Raw genomic sequence first — 13,481 nt, 5'->3', positions numbered from 1 at the left:
GGAAGCCCCGGCGGGGTCTGGGCTGCGACCGCTCCTCCCATCTCGAGAGGAAGAGAAACTGGGTTGTGGTTGAAAGTGAACCGAGGCAGATCTTTCCAAAGCTGCCTGGAATTGTCCGCTTGGGCTTTCAAAGAGGCGCTTGTGAAATATCCCCGGCCCAGCTGGGGAGGCGGGAAGGGGCAGCCCGAGAGGCTTTCCTCTTAGACCCTCTCGAGGCTCCGCTCTGTTTGGCGACTGACTCTGGGCCTCAAGGCGAGTCGAGGAGCTGTGCCGTCTACACAGCCAAAGTGAGCCGTTCCAAGGCTAGTTTGAAAATGCCCAAGGGACGCTAACGGAGCGTGGTTATGATGTTGGTATTGGGTAAGCGCTTACTATGCGGTCAGGCGTGGTTCTAAGCGCTGGAGTAGATACAGGCTAATCAGGTGGGACACGGTCCCTGTCCCACGTGGGCCTCAGTCTTAATCCCCACTTTACAGATGAATTGAGGCACAGAGAGGTGAAATGACTTGCTTAAGGTCACGCAGCAGACGTGAAGGAGCCAGGATCAGAACCCAGGTTCTTCTGACTTCCAGGCCCGTGCTGCTTCCCTGCGTGGTTGTTAGAGGAGTAACGGACTCACGGGTAGCACCGGCAAAAGGAAATCAATCCTTCAAACCAGGTTGTTGGAAGTCTCACCTACCCTTGAAACACTGAGATCTCCCCTGCTACTCTATCGACCCGGCCAAGGGGACAGTCGAGGTTGCGTGGCTGGGAACTGAGAGGCCTGAGCCCTGGTCCTGCTTCTGCCCCGACTAGCTGCGTGACCTTGAGTCAGTCATTCTCCTGCTCGGGTCTCCCCGGCCACGGTATTGAAGTCTCTCGGTGGTCTTCCCGTTGCAGTTGTTGACCTCGGGCCAGCGGCAGCTGCTCCTGTGCGAGACCCTGACGGAAACGGTATACGGGGATCGGGGGCAGCTGATCAAGTCCAAGGAGCGGAAGGTGTTCCTGCTGACCGACATGCTGGTCTGTGCCAACATCAACTTCAAGTGAGTGAACCCGTGAGGGCGAGGGGATGGGGAACGGGGAAAGGGAAGAGGGGCTGGGGAGAGGCGGAGGGGGTTCCTTGGGGTCCCGCCACATTCCGCAGTCACTCCCCTGGATTTCCAGTCGAATTCTTTGAGGCTGGGTCGGTAGGGGAGCAGTCCGTTGGTAGAATCCCTCCTCGCGGGCACGTGTCCCGGTCCTACTTGAAAGGCAGTGTGCCTAGTGGAAAGAGCGTGGGCCTGGGAATCAGAGGACCTGAGTTCTAATCCTGGCTCTTCCACCCTCTGCTGTGTGACCTTGGGCAAATCTACTATTAATTTCTCCGTGCTTTCACTTACCTCATCTGTAAAATGGGGATTAAATAACTGTCTTCCCCTTCCTTTTAAACCCGAAGCTCCAAATGGCAGGGACTTTGTCTGATCTGACTGTATTGCACAGTGTTTGGAATGTAGCAGTCCCTTAACTGTGATTACTATTATTACTGTCATTATTAACAATGATGATAATTCTCCCATCTCCAAGCCTGCATCCCGATGTGGGTGGGTCCTTGTCGCCTCCCTCTGTGCCCCTGGCTAGCACAATTCCCAAATGTAAGACAGATTGTAAGTCCAGTGAGGTCACTTCTTTTGCTTCTGCTGAATTCTCCCAATGCTTAGGATAGTGTTTGGCACACAGTAGGGATAGAATGCATACCATCGATAGGTTGATGATTCTAGGGTGGGAGTATTTTGTCTGGACCTTTTCTTAAAGTGTGTGCGCCTCCCTGACCTAAATGTAGGCTTGTGTGTACATATGAGTGTGTACGTATACACACCTGCTGCCTCTTCTCTGGAGAGGGAAGCCATGTCTCCAAGGCCCAAGCCATGGTGTCCTTTGGAAAGGTGAGAAATCACCACCGCACTGACCGCTGATCCTTTTTGTCTTCCTCAGGCCCGTCAATCACAGGTAGGTGAGGCACGCAGCCGTTGAGAACTCTGAGTGGGGCACGGGATCCTGGCTGGGCTCTCTCACCGCTTTTGCCTCCAACTAAGGAGGCTGTTGGGCTTGTGGGCTGCCGGCTGACGGGGTGGCATGTTTTTTGGCTGAGCTGCCGACGGCGGGCACGGAGGGAGCATCCGGGAGAGCAGCTGGCCGGGGGCTGACGGGGCTTCCTTCCTCCCTGTTCCCCGCAGAGGACAGCTGGAGATCAGCAGCCTGGTGCCCCTCGGCCCCAAGTACGTGGTGAAGTGGAACACGGCCCTGCCGCAGGTGCAGGTGGTGGAGGTGGGTCAGGAAGGCAGCAGCTATGACAAGGACAACGTGGTCATCCAGCACGCGGGTGCAAAGAAGACCTCTCTGTCCGGGCAGTCCCACAGTGAGTACTGATGTTCCCTGGGGGGGTTTCAGAGATATGGGGACCTCTGGGCCTGGGCTGTCAGGGGTCAGCCGGGGAGCCCTATGGACTGGGAGCCCAGGATACGGGCAGAGTTGAGACTTTTAAGCACCGGAGCCTAGCTTTCCCCCTCTGGGCCCTTTCTGGACTCCTGAACTGTACTATCCTCAGAAAACCCTCTCCTCTGGGTGCCCCATCCTTGAAATTAGATCTCCCCGATTTGGCTCTGCAGCCCATCTATACCGTAAGCTCAACTGTGGGCAAGGAATGTGTCTGTTATATTCATTCATTCAGTCATTTTTATTGAGCCCTTACTGTATTATAGCACTGTAATAAGCACTAGGGAGAGTACGAGACAACAACCGAAAAAAGACACGTTCCCTGCCCACAACGAGCGTTCATTCATTCAATAGTATTTATTGAGCGACAGTCCAGAATGGGTGGGGAGGCAGATATTATTATAAATAAATTACATATATGCTCGTAAGTGCTGCGGGGCTGGGAGAGGTGATGAACTAAGGAAGAAAGGGTGACAAAGAAGAGAGTGGGAGAAAAAGAGAAGGGGAGCTCAGTTAGGGAAGGCTTCTTGGAGGAGATGTGCCGTCAGTAAGGCTTTGAAGAGGGGCGGAGTAATTGTCTGTCGGATTTGAGGAGGGAAAGTATTCCTGGCCAAAGGCAGGACGTGGGAGAGGGGTTGGCGGCGAGGTGGATGAGATTGAGGCACAGTGAGAAGGTTAGCATTAGAGGAGAGAAGTGTGCGGGCCGGGTTGTAGAAGGAGAATAGCGAGGTGAGGTGAGAGGGGGCTAGGTGATTGTTATAATGTACTCTCCCAAGTGCTTAGTACAGTGCTCTGTGTACAGTAAGTGCTCAATAAATACAATTGATAGACTGATTTCAAGTGTCCTGGGACAAAAAGCCTTCCCACCATCAAGGGCTTGATTGTTCCCTGGCTTGTTGCCACTGGTGGGCCTAGTGGGGTCGGGCTGGGCTGGATCCGTGGGTATTGGCCGCTTTTTTGTTTCTGAAAGCTTTGATTGGAAAGACCAGGAGCAAGCCCCGACTACAACTATCAAAAGAAGGTAAAGCGCTCTGACAGGGAAGATGGTGGAGCCAATTCCATAGAACGTCAGACTGGGAGGGACTTGGAGAGGTCATTTAAGGCAGTCTCCTGTCTCCAGGCTGAGTCATCCCAAATCGGTGAGATTTTCATGCTTATGAAAGGATAGTCCAAAAATTCCCTTGCTCGACTGTTCCAGTTATTTAATGGCCTGCACTGCCAGGAAGTTGTTCTTTGGCTCTAACCTTTATCCCTCCTGCCGTTGCTCGAGGCCATTTGCTCTGGCTCTGTTCTCAGTGGAAACTGCGAGCGGCCAAGTGGCGACCACTGTAGAGCAAAGTCTCTGAAGGGTTATTGAAATCAGCACAAAGTTGAATTGGGCCAGCCAAAGTCATTCCAGTCCACTAGGGTCTATAAATCAATCAGTCCGTCAGGTACTTATTAAACAGTTACTTTATGCGGAGCACTCTACCGAGCGCTCCCGAGAGCACATTACAACAGAGCTGGTAGACACGTTCCCTTCCCATTAGGAGCTTACAGCCCATTCAATAGTATTTATCGAGCGCTTACTATGCGCAGAGCACTGTACTAAGTGCTTAGAATGTACAAATCGGTAACAGTCTAGGCAGAGGAGTTTACAATCCAAGGGGACACTCCCCCGTCTCTTAGCCCTGGCTTAGACCTCACCACCGGTCTGCGTTTTGCCCTTCTCGGCTCCGGCCCTGAGGTCGGGCCGACAACTGGAAGGGCCCTGGCGGGTGCCTTCCTCTCCATCTGGCCCAGCAGCCCCACGGCTCTGCGCATTTCTAACGGAAGTCATGTGCTCAACATCCTGAATAGGATTAGCACCAAGCGAAATCATTTTTTTTTGGTTTTTGGAATAAAAATTAATCACGCATCCTGGGTTTTTCAACCAAGACCCGTCGCAGGCTGCCGGAACCTCCCTCGGCCGCAGATGCGTGAAGGCCAATCGATTGCTCGAGTCAGCTGGAGAGGAGGAGGCCGTGCTGACCGGCGTCCCCTACAGGCCAGAAAGGCCCCGGTTTCACTTCCCGCCCTGCGGTGGGAACCAGTCTGCCCTCCCTGAGCCGCAGATGGTCGCGGCCCTGTCTTGCCTCATATGTCCTCGGTGGGCTAATTTGGGGATTTTGGGGGGTGGTCACATGACACGCCTCTGAGGATGAACGGCTGGGCGCAAGCCTAGTTCCACTTGGAGATCTCTCTCTTTGTCCTTCTCAACCAATCGTGCCACACTGGATCCGGGCACGATTTCGGTTTCCAGTTCGTGACTCCCTGATTGAAAGAGTGCATCCCAGAGGCTCTGCCCTCCTTCTGATCTTTTACGGGCCAGCCCCGAGAATGCCGCCCGTTGGAGCTTTGTCTGTCTCCCCTTCTCCTCCCAGTCCCTTACAGCTGCTGACGTGGGTCTTTTGTTGCTGGCCCAGCAGACTTTGATTTCATGCTGGCCTCCCTGTGCCCTTGAAACTTAGCCAAAGGAGCGCCCCTCCACCCCACCACAGGCCGCTGTAATAGTTGTGTTATTTGTTGAGCGCTTCAGGGAAGCAGAATGACAGAGTGACTAGAGCACGGGCTTGGGTTAATAGATGGTATTGGTTAAGCACCAATTCCGACTCCCTCGCTTATCTGCTGTGTGACCTTGGGTGAGTAGCTTCACCACCTCTGAGCCTCAGTTACCTCATCGTAAAATAGGGATTGAGACTGTGAGCCTCATGGGACAGGGACTCTGTCCACCCAGATTTGCTTGTATCCATCCCAGGACTTAGTATAGTGCCTGGCACATAGTAAGCACTCGACAGATACCATTCATTTATTCAGTCGTATTTATTGAGTGCTTACTATGGGCAGAGCTCCGAACTAAGCACTTGGAATGTACAGTTCGGCAAGAGAGAGAGAGAGACAATCCCCGCCCAACAACGGGCTCACGGTCCAGACGGGGGAGACAGACAATAAAACAAAACAAGTAGTCAGGCGTCAATGCTATCGAGATAAATAGAATCATAGATGTATATACATCATCGATAAAATAAATAGAGCAAAAAATATGTACAAATATGCACAAGTGCTGTAGGGAGGGGAAGGGGGAAGAGAAGAGGGATAGAGTAGGGGCAACGGGGAGGGGAGGAGGGGCGGAGGGAAAGGGAGGCCTCAGTCTGGGAAGGCCTCTTGGAGGAAGTGAGCTCTCAGGGCTTTGAAGATGGGAAGAGAGTATTCTGATTATTAAGATTATTACTTTGTGCCAAGCACTTTTCTAAGTGTTGGAGTAGTTACAGGTTATAAGATCAGACCCAGTCCCTGTCTCACACGGGGCTCACAGTCCGAGAGCAGGGGAAGGACAGGTATTTCATTACAGGCGAATCCCCATTTAACAGATCTAGCAAGGGACTCCGGATCTGTGCTCACACCTGATGGAACGCGGAGCCTGCTGAGTTCTAAGGAAGCTTCTCTAGGATAAGCTTCCCAAGTCAGAGATCCCCTCTGTGATACCTTAGGCCTGAAGGACCTACCAGGGACAGGTTGCCTAAGAGGCTATGGGGTGTGGCGGGCAGTCATGCCCGGAACGAGCCCCTCGGAGAGCTGACTGGACTCCCGACACCCCCGTCCCTGCCTTCGGTCGACTCACTTTTGTGCCTGTTTCCCCAGATAAGGTGTATCTCGGCCCTCCTCGCCTCTTCCAGGAGCTGCAGGATCTACAGAAGGACCTGGCGGTGGTCGAACAGATTACGCTCCTCATCAGCACCCTCCATGGCACCTACCAGGTGACCACCGTCTGGTCCTTCCTCAACAGTGGCAGGAGCTCCGGATCTGGAGCGGGGTCCTCCAGAAACCAGAGTCGATGGGAGGGCAGTCCTTTGCCGGCCACCCGCCGTTTTAGCCTGGCGTTTCGGGTTAGAAGATCCCTCGGGGCTGAGGGAAGATCCGAACCGGGTGCGGAAGAAGAACTAGCTGACAGGCCAACCCCACCCGTACTTTGACAACTGTCCTTCTGGCAGAGCCGGAGTAAAAGAGCCCAGTTTACAGGTGTTTCTCCGGAGCAACTCTGTCCTAAGGCAGAGCCTTCCGATTAGGGCCGGGCCCCCGGTTGGCTGGCGGATAATGATCCGTCCCTGATGTGGTGCTTTCTGCTCTTCAGAACCTGAACATGACGGTGGCCCAGGACTGGTGCCTGGCCCTGCAGAGGCTGATGCGGGTGAAGGAGGAGGAGATCCACTCGGCTAACAAGTGCCGCCTCCGCCTCCTGCTGCCTGGGAAACCGGACAAGTGAGTGGAGAGTTTGGCAGAAGCATTAGGCGGGGAGGGGTTCCGTCGTGGTCGGAGACACACGGAGTCCAGGGGGCCGATTGGGAGCCATCCAGTCATCCGGGGACGCGGACTCTTCTGGAGGATGTTGGGAATCTGGATCCAGAGACCACCTGCTCTGGACCTTAGAGGTTCACCGTGCGTGGATGCCCTGGTGTGTCAGGATAATAAAGTTCTAGTGCTTTTTTTTGGTTAGTTTGGAGCTAAACGAAGCCAGAAAGAGAGTTCCTATATGAGAATCTCCCTCCTCTACTAACTACAGCTTTCCAGACACCGACCCCGGGCTGGCCAACGGCATGCCGGGAAGCGGTGTGGGCTGGTGGTAGGAGTCATCTGAGACTAGGAGTCAGAGGACCTGGGTTCTAATCCTGCCAATTGCCTACTGTGTGAACTTGGGCAATTCACTTACTCCCCATTTTACAGACGAGGTAACTGGGGCACTGAGAGGTTAAGACTGATGCCCATGTGGAACCTTGGACTGTCTCCAACCTGCTTGGCTTGTATCTACCCCAGTGCTTAGTATAATGCCTGGCACATAGTAAGTGCTTAACAAATACCCTTAGGGACAAAATACGTTGGAAGCCAGGTTTGCATATCTGTGGACCAGGCCTCGCTCAGTCCGGCATCAGAGAATCCGGAGAGGGAGCTGGTCCTTCAGTGACGAGTGGGCAGAAGCGTTTTGACTTCCTTCCCCCCGCAGGTCCGGTCGGCCTATCAGCTTCATGGTAGTCTTCATCACCCCAACCCCTCTGAGCAAGATCTCCTGGGTGAACCGGCTGCACTTGGCAAAGATCGGCCTCCGTGAGTACCCCGTCTGGGAGAGGTTGGACCGGCTGGAGGGGTCGGGGCGATCCAAAGGTTAGGCTTTGAGGGGTCGGGAAACGATTAGGGTGGAAGGCAGATGGGGAGGGGGCCTCTAGGGGACGGCTCTGGCGGACACTGAAATGTGAGAAGAGAACGCTTGGAGTCCTAGAAGCAGAATCCCGGAGAGCGGTATCCGCGGTGTTCATTGAGCACCTGCCGTGTGGGGGGGGCACCGAACCGGTGCTGGGGAAACAGACGATAAACACGCACCCAGTTCTCCTCTGAACGTTCTGTCTCTGTCAAACCTCGCATTAAAGAAGACCCATGCTGTCATATTCACCGGTCCCCTGCCGGGTATATGTGCACAAATAGTCCCTTTAGTAACACAGCACGCTTAGCTCAGATGGACTTGTTTGGTTGAAAGAGCGTTATTTAACTGCATTCTAGCCAAAGCAGGTATTGAAAATACGTGTCGTGTCAGAACTGGTTTCTAGGTCTCTATTCCCGTTTTGAGGAGCTGACAGTTTAACGGAGGTGGGGACGACGGTAGGTCCAAATGAATGAGCCCGAGCTCATCTAGCGTCAAGTTACTCACTGTGCCCGATCTCATCTCACTCGCCGCTGACCCCTTTCCCGTGTCCTCCAACTAGCCCGGAACTCCCTCCCCCTCCGTATGCACCAGTTCACCACTCTCCCCATCTTCAATGCCTTATTGAGGTCACGTCTCCTCCAGAAAAGCCTTTCCCGACCAAGCCTTCTTTTCCCCAGCTCCCTCTCCTTTCTGCGTCATCTTTAAACTTAGATCTGTGACCTCTGGACAATTGATATTCACCACCACCCTCAACCCCTCAGCACTTGATGTACATATCTTTAAATTATATATTACAAACTATTTTATTCCCGTTTGTTTCCCCCCCAGACTGTAAGCTCATCGCGGGCGGGAAACGCGTCCGCCAACTTTGTCGTATTGTAATCTCCCAAGCTCTTGGCACAGCGTTCGGCACGTAGTGAGCGCTTGATAGATACCGTTGATGACGACGACGAGTGGGAGTAAAGGTGCAGGGGCTGTGGTGTATGGTGGGGCTGGGAGATATAGCAGATGAGAGCAGAGCTCAAAGATAGGGTGAGAGAGGGAGAAGCAGTCTGTGTGGGACTGTGTAGGGGAGCGTGGGCAGTCTCCAGTGCTTCTCTCCCTCTGGGTGATTGGGTCGAGGAGCATTGGAGAGGCAGAGAGATGGAAAGAATTGATCTGGGACCGGAGACAGAAGGACCGCAGAACTGTCAGGAAGCTGGTCTCCTCCCTGGAGTGGCCCTTAAGACTTGTTCCGCCACCTGAGAGCGATCGTAAGTTCCATTTCTGTCGTCCACGGCAATGTTTTCAGGCTTCTTCTGAGCCGGTAATCTATACTGAACTCAGTACTTTTGATCCTAATAATAATAATAATAATAATAATAATGAGAAGCAGCGTGGCTTAGTGGAAAGAGCACGGGCTTGGGAGTTAAAGGATGTGGGTCCCAATCCCAACTCTGCCACTTGTCAGCTGTGTGACTTTGGGCAAGATACTTAACTTCTCCGTGCCTCAGTTACCTCATCTGTAAAACGGGGATTAAGACGGTGAGCCCCACACGGGACAACCCGATAACCTTGTATCTACCACAGTGCTTGGTACATAGTAAGCACTTAATAAATAGCATTATTATTATTAATCGTATTATTATTAATGGGGACCAGAAGGATCTTGGGGGATATTCGCACCCCCCCCCTTCCCCGATGGCAGGCCTGCTGAAAAGAATTCCTTATCCCTCCATTGGGAGCCCTGGGTTTGAAGAACAGGAAGAACAGAAAGCCATTCTGGCTCTGACAGCCACACGTCCTCCAGAATTCCTCTGAAGATGTTCCGCTTCCTTATCTTCATTCCGTTTAGCTGCAGCAAAAGTTTTAATGGAAGGAAATTCATTTGAAATCTTATTTGAATGCTTGGGTTCCCCCAGGGCTTGAATAATTTGTTTCTTTTATTTTACCGGTTTGTTTTTATCTGCGCTGCCTGGTGGTGGGGGGGGGAAATATATAAACCTGTTAGAAGTAAAATGTGTAAAAGCATTTTATTCACCCAGGATTTTATTGTTTTTATTTTCTTTTATTTTTTTATTTGGTTTTCCCACCCTTGGGCTCAAGAGCCTAGGAGGGTTCATATGTAATTCACCCCGGAGTAACAACTAAGAAGACAGAAAGAGACTTTCTAGGGGCGGGTGGAGGGGAAGGGAGCCGCTCATGATACAATGGGAGAGAGGCTCAGAGGGACCGGGAAAGAGGCTATAAAGTGTCGCTGCACAGATTAGGAGAGGATAAGCACAGAGAGGCTGAATGATATGTTGAGGGTCACACAGAAAGTCAGTCCCAGCATTCGGACCAGACCCCAGGAATCCCCACTAGCCTGTGAGCCCCGTGTACGACAAGGACTGTGTCCAATCTGATTATCTCCTATCTACCCCAAAGCTTAGTACAGTATTTGGACTACGATAAGCGCTCAACCACTGCCAAAATTGTTATTATTAATGAGTCCTGATTTCTCACCTGAAGCGAAGTCCAAGTTTATTTTGCCACCCAGAATGATGGTCCAGATAGAGACAGATCTTGGTAAATAGGCAGGATGCTGGAAGATGAGGGAGAAGGATGAGAGGGAACTTTTTGTTTATAAGTCCCTGGACTGTAAGCTCACTTTGAGCAGGGAACGTGTCTGCTGACTGTGTTGGATTGTACTCTCCCAAGTACTTACCACAGTGCTCTGCACATAGTAAGTGCTCAATAAATACTATTGTTGTTGAAGTCCAACCTGTGATTCTAGGTCTCTCTATCCTCTTTTAACCCTCCAAAAGTCAGACCTCTTTGGATGCAGCCCTGGCGTCGTCGATGGTGATTGGCAGGAGTCCCTCCGAGCAGAGGTGGCTTCTCACGGGGGCGTCCTGGGAAAAAGAATACGGTTCAGAGGGACTAGGATAGCGCCGGCTTCAGCAGTTTGCGATTAATGGTGCCTCAGCCGAGGGCCACGCCATTTTGAATGAATCTTTGCAAAATGGGCTCAATGAATATCAACTGACACTAAATAAAATCCCACTTAATGTCAATTGGAAATCACAGGTTTGCCATTCCAACCGGCTCTTAATGTCAATTATCCCAAGTGGATTTTCAGTTTTCAGTGGCAACAGCTTTTTAATTTGTAGTCAGTCTGTATGGTGTAGGGCAGGAAACAGCGGAGAGCAGATTGGAGCAGAGACACCGATTTCTTTTCCCGTTAAAGATCGGAGGCGGGTGAAACCTCCATCTGTAGGGGGAAGGTCAGATCATATAAAAAAAAAAAAAGAATGATGAATTAGAAGGGCCGCGTTGGTGGCGGGGACAGTGAGGGTGATGAAGTTTGGCAGGAAGGACTGGGGGGGGGTGTTGCCTGGAGTCTTCTTGGTGGGGGAGAATGAGGTCTCATTCATAGCGGGGCAACCCTACCGTGTTGAGGGGTGCGGAGGAAACCAGGAAACGTGGGCCTGGGCACATTCAGAGAAGTACCTGAGTGTGCCTGGAGGAGCAGAGGAGGAATGGGGAGATTCTTTTATCCATTCAATCATATTTATTGAGTGCTTACTGGGTGCAGAGCACTGTACTAAGCACTTGAGAGAGTACAGTATAGCAATAAGCAGACACATTCCCTCCCCACACCGAGCTTACAGTCTAGAGATGTTCAGGAGACGTTGGATTGATCAGGGGTTAACTGTTGAGTGCCCAGGGTGTCAAATATCCAGGTGACTTCACTTCTCTGTGCCTCAGTTACCTCATCTGTAAAATGGGAATTAAGACTGTGAGCCCCATGTGGGACAGGGACTGTGTCCAACCTGATTACTTCGTACGTACCCGAGCGTTTAGTACAGTGCCTGGCACATAGTAAGTGCTAAACAGATACCGTAAAAAAAAAAGATCTCTTGCACCTTCTCTTTCTCCTGTCCACCACTGGGTGCATCGACCGCTTGGTAGCGTCTTCCCCAGAAAGAGGATAAGGACAGGAAGAGGGGGTAAAGCTCGAACCCACTGGGGTTCAAGAACGAACAATATCCAAGTCAGCGGTATTCGTTGAGTAGAGCACTGAACTAATCGTCTCAGGAAACATGTGGAGGACACAGCCCACGTCCTCAGAGTTGATGATCCAGCACATCTGGTTTGGCGGAAGATGACGGGGAGGTCTAGGGTTATTCATGCTGTGTCCTACCAGGTGACCTCAAAAAATTGAGAATTGGCTCAATGGGGATGGCTTATAATGTTGGCTTGGCCTTTGTGCTCAGGGCTTGTGTGATTGGTATTTTTATGAGTTTTCCTCTGGTTTTCTTCAGTAGCCCATCATTCAAATCTATTCTCCAGCGCGAAACTGGAAGGACTTTTACACACCCTCCTTGACTCATTTACTAAGGGACCTAAAAACTTAGACAATTTAGTGAAGATAATAATAATGATAATAAAAACTGTGGTATTTGTTAAGCACTCTGTGCCAGACTCTGTACTAAGCATTGGAGTAGATACAAATAAATCAGGTTGGACACAGTCCTTGTCCCACGTGGGGCTCACAGTCTTAATCCCCATTTTACCCATGAGGTAACCGAAGCCCAGAGGAATAATAATAGTAATTATGGTATTTGTTAAGCACTTACTATGTGCCAAGCACTGTTCTAAGCACAGGGGTAGATACGAGTTAGTTTGAACACAATACCTGTCCCACATAGGGCTCACCCTCTCCATCCCCATTTTACAGATGAGGGCACTGAGGCCCGGAGAAGCAAAGTGACTTGTCCAAGGTCATACAGGAGACGAATGGCAGAGCTAGGATTAGAACTCGGGTCCTCTAGCTCCCAGGCCCCCGCTCTACCCACTAGCTGGAGAAAGGTTAGGTTGCTGGGAGAAAAGGAGGGATATTTCAAGGGCCCATTAAAACCCTTCATGGCGCCTACTGTGAAGGTCAAACTACTTAAGAAGCTGTGAGGCATTTGTCTGGTGACCTGCAGGGTAGCCCACATTTTTTTTAGGGACCCAGTGTGAGGGCTAGAGTTACCAAATTCCATTTCAGCCACACTCTGAGCCCCAGCTCTGGAAATGTCATTAGACCGTAAGCTCGTAGTCAATCGTCAGTCAATCGTATTTATTGAGTTTTTGCGACGAGCTTATGGGGGGGAAGATGTCTGCTTATTCTTTTGTGCTTTCCCAAGCCCTTAGTACAGTACTCCGCACGTAGCAAGTGCTCAGTAAATACCATCCATTGAGTAATTGATCAGAAGGGACGCCACCAATCCCCAGCAACCCTGTCCTTAGAAGCTCTATCCGGAGAGCAGGACACCTCCACCTTACCGAAAATGGGCCGTTTGAAGTTTACCAACTCGCTTAGGAAAAATCCAATCATTAACCCTGAAAGTGCAGCAGAAAAGACATTGGAGGGGGAGAGTGGGGATTTCTACCTATCACTGAAAGGACATTTCTTGCTGTTAGCTAACTCCCCTCGCGGGTTCAGTTCTTTGCCTTTGATTTATTGGGTGACTCGGCCCGCCCCCTTTTGGACCCACCTTTGCCCAGGAGGAACTGTGTTCCGGATGATGCCGAGGGTATTCCCGAAGGGCTTTGGGGAGTTAGCTTTTTTGCGGGCGAAGCCGATCCTTGCCCCGTTCTGGGTGCCCTCTCCAATTGAAGTCACTTAGGATCCGGCTCCTTTCTGCCGCGGAGGGCAACTGCTGTGGATTAAGAAGGTGTGACAAGGATTTCTCCTGCTGCCATTTATTCCCCAGGCCGGGTGCCCAGGTCAATATAGTCCTGAGGAGGGAGGCTGCTCTCCCTGGGGTCCCGAGCCGGTGAAATGTTGTGGCCTGGGCTCCGAGGT

The 13,481-nt window shown here is 51.5% G+C and overlaps 1 protein-coding gene across 8 annotated transcripts in view; it reads left to right on the top strand.

Annotated features, from left to right (window-relative positions):
• Positions 1 to 13,481, top strand: part of ARHGEF10L (Rho guanine nucleotide exchange factor 10 like) — a 229,073-nt gene that overhangs the window by 157,003 nt on the left and 58,589 nt on the right. For 5 of the 8 annotated variants that reach the window (XM_039912060.1, XM_029064987.2, XM_029064986.2 and 2 more), the window contains 6 exons: positions 880 to 1,025; positions 1,954 to 1,968; positions 2,196 to 2,377; positions 6,115 to 6,230; positions 6,605 to 6,732; positions 7,472 to 7,572. In XM_039912060.1, the coding sequence (XP_039767994.1) occupies positions 880 to 1,025; positions 1,954 to 1,968; positions 2,196 to 2,377; positions 6,115 to 6,230; positions 6,605 to 6,732; positions 7,472 to 7,572 (688 nt within the window). The remainder of the gene's footprint in view (positions 1 to 879; positions 1,026 to 1,953; positions 1,969 to 2,195; positions 2,378 to 6,114; positions 6,231 to 6,604; positions 6,733 to 7,471; positions 7,573 to 13,481) is intronic. The other 3 variants (XM_029064989.2, XM_039912059.1, XM_029064991.1) reach the window with 1 other exon arrangement.

This window comes from Ornithorhynchus anatinus, chromosome 5 (genome assembly GCF_004115215.2).
Source record: "Ornithorhynchus anatinus isolate Pmale09 chromosome 5, mOrnAna1.pri.v4, whole genome shotgun sequence".
Classification (NCBI taxonomy): Eukaryota; Metazoa; Chordata; class Mammalia; order Monotremata; family Ornithorhynchidae; genus Ornithorhynchus; species Ornithorhynchus anatinus.
The sequence above is the reverse complement of the archived record's forward strand: the minus strand, read 5'-3'. Positions and strand labels throughout refer to the sequence as shown.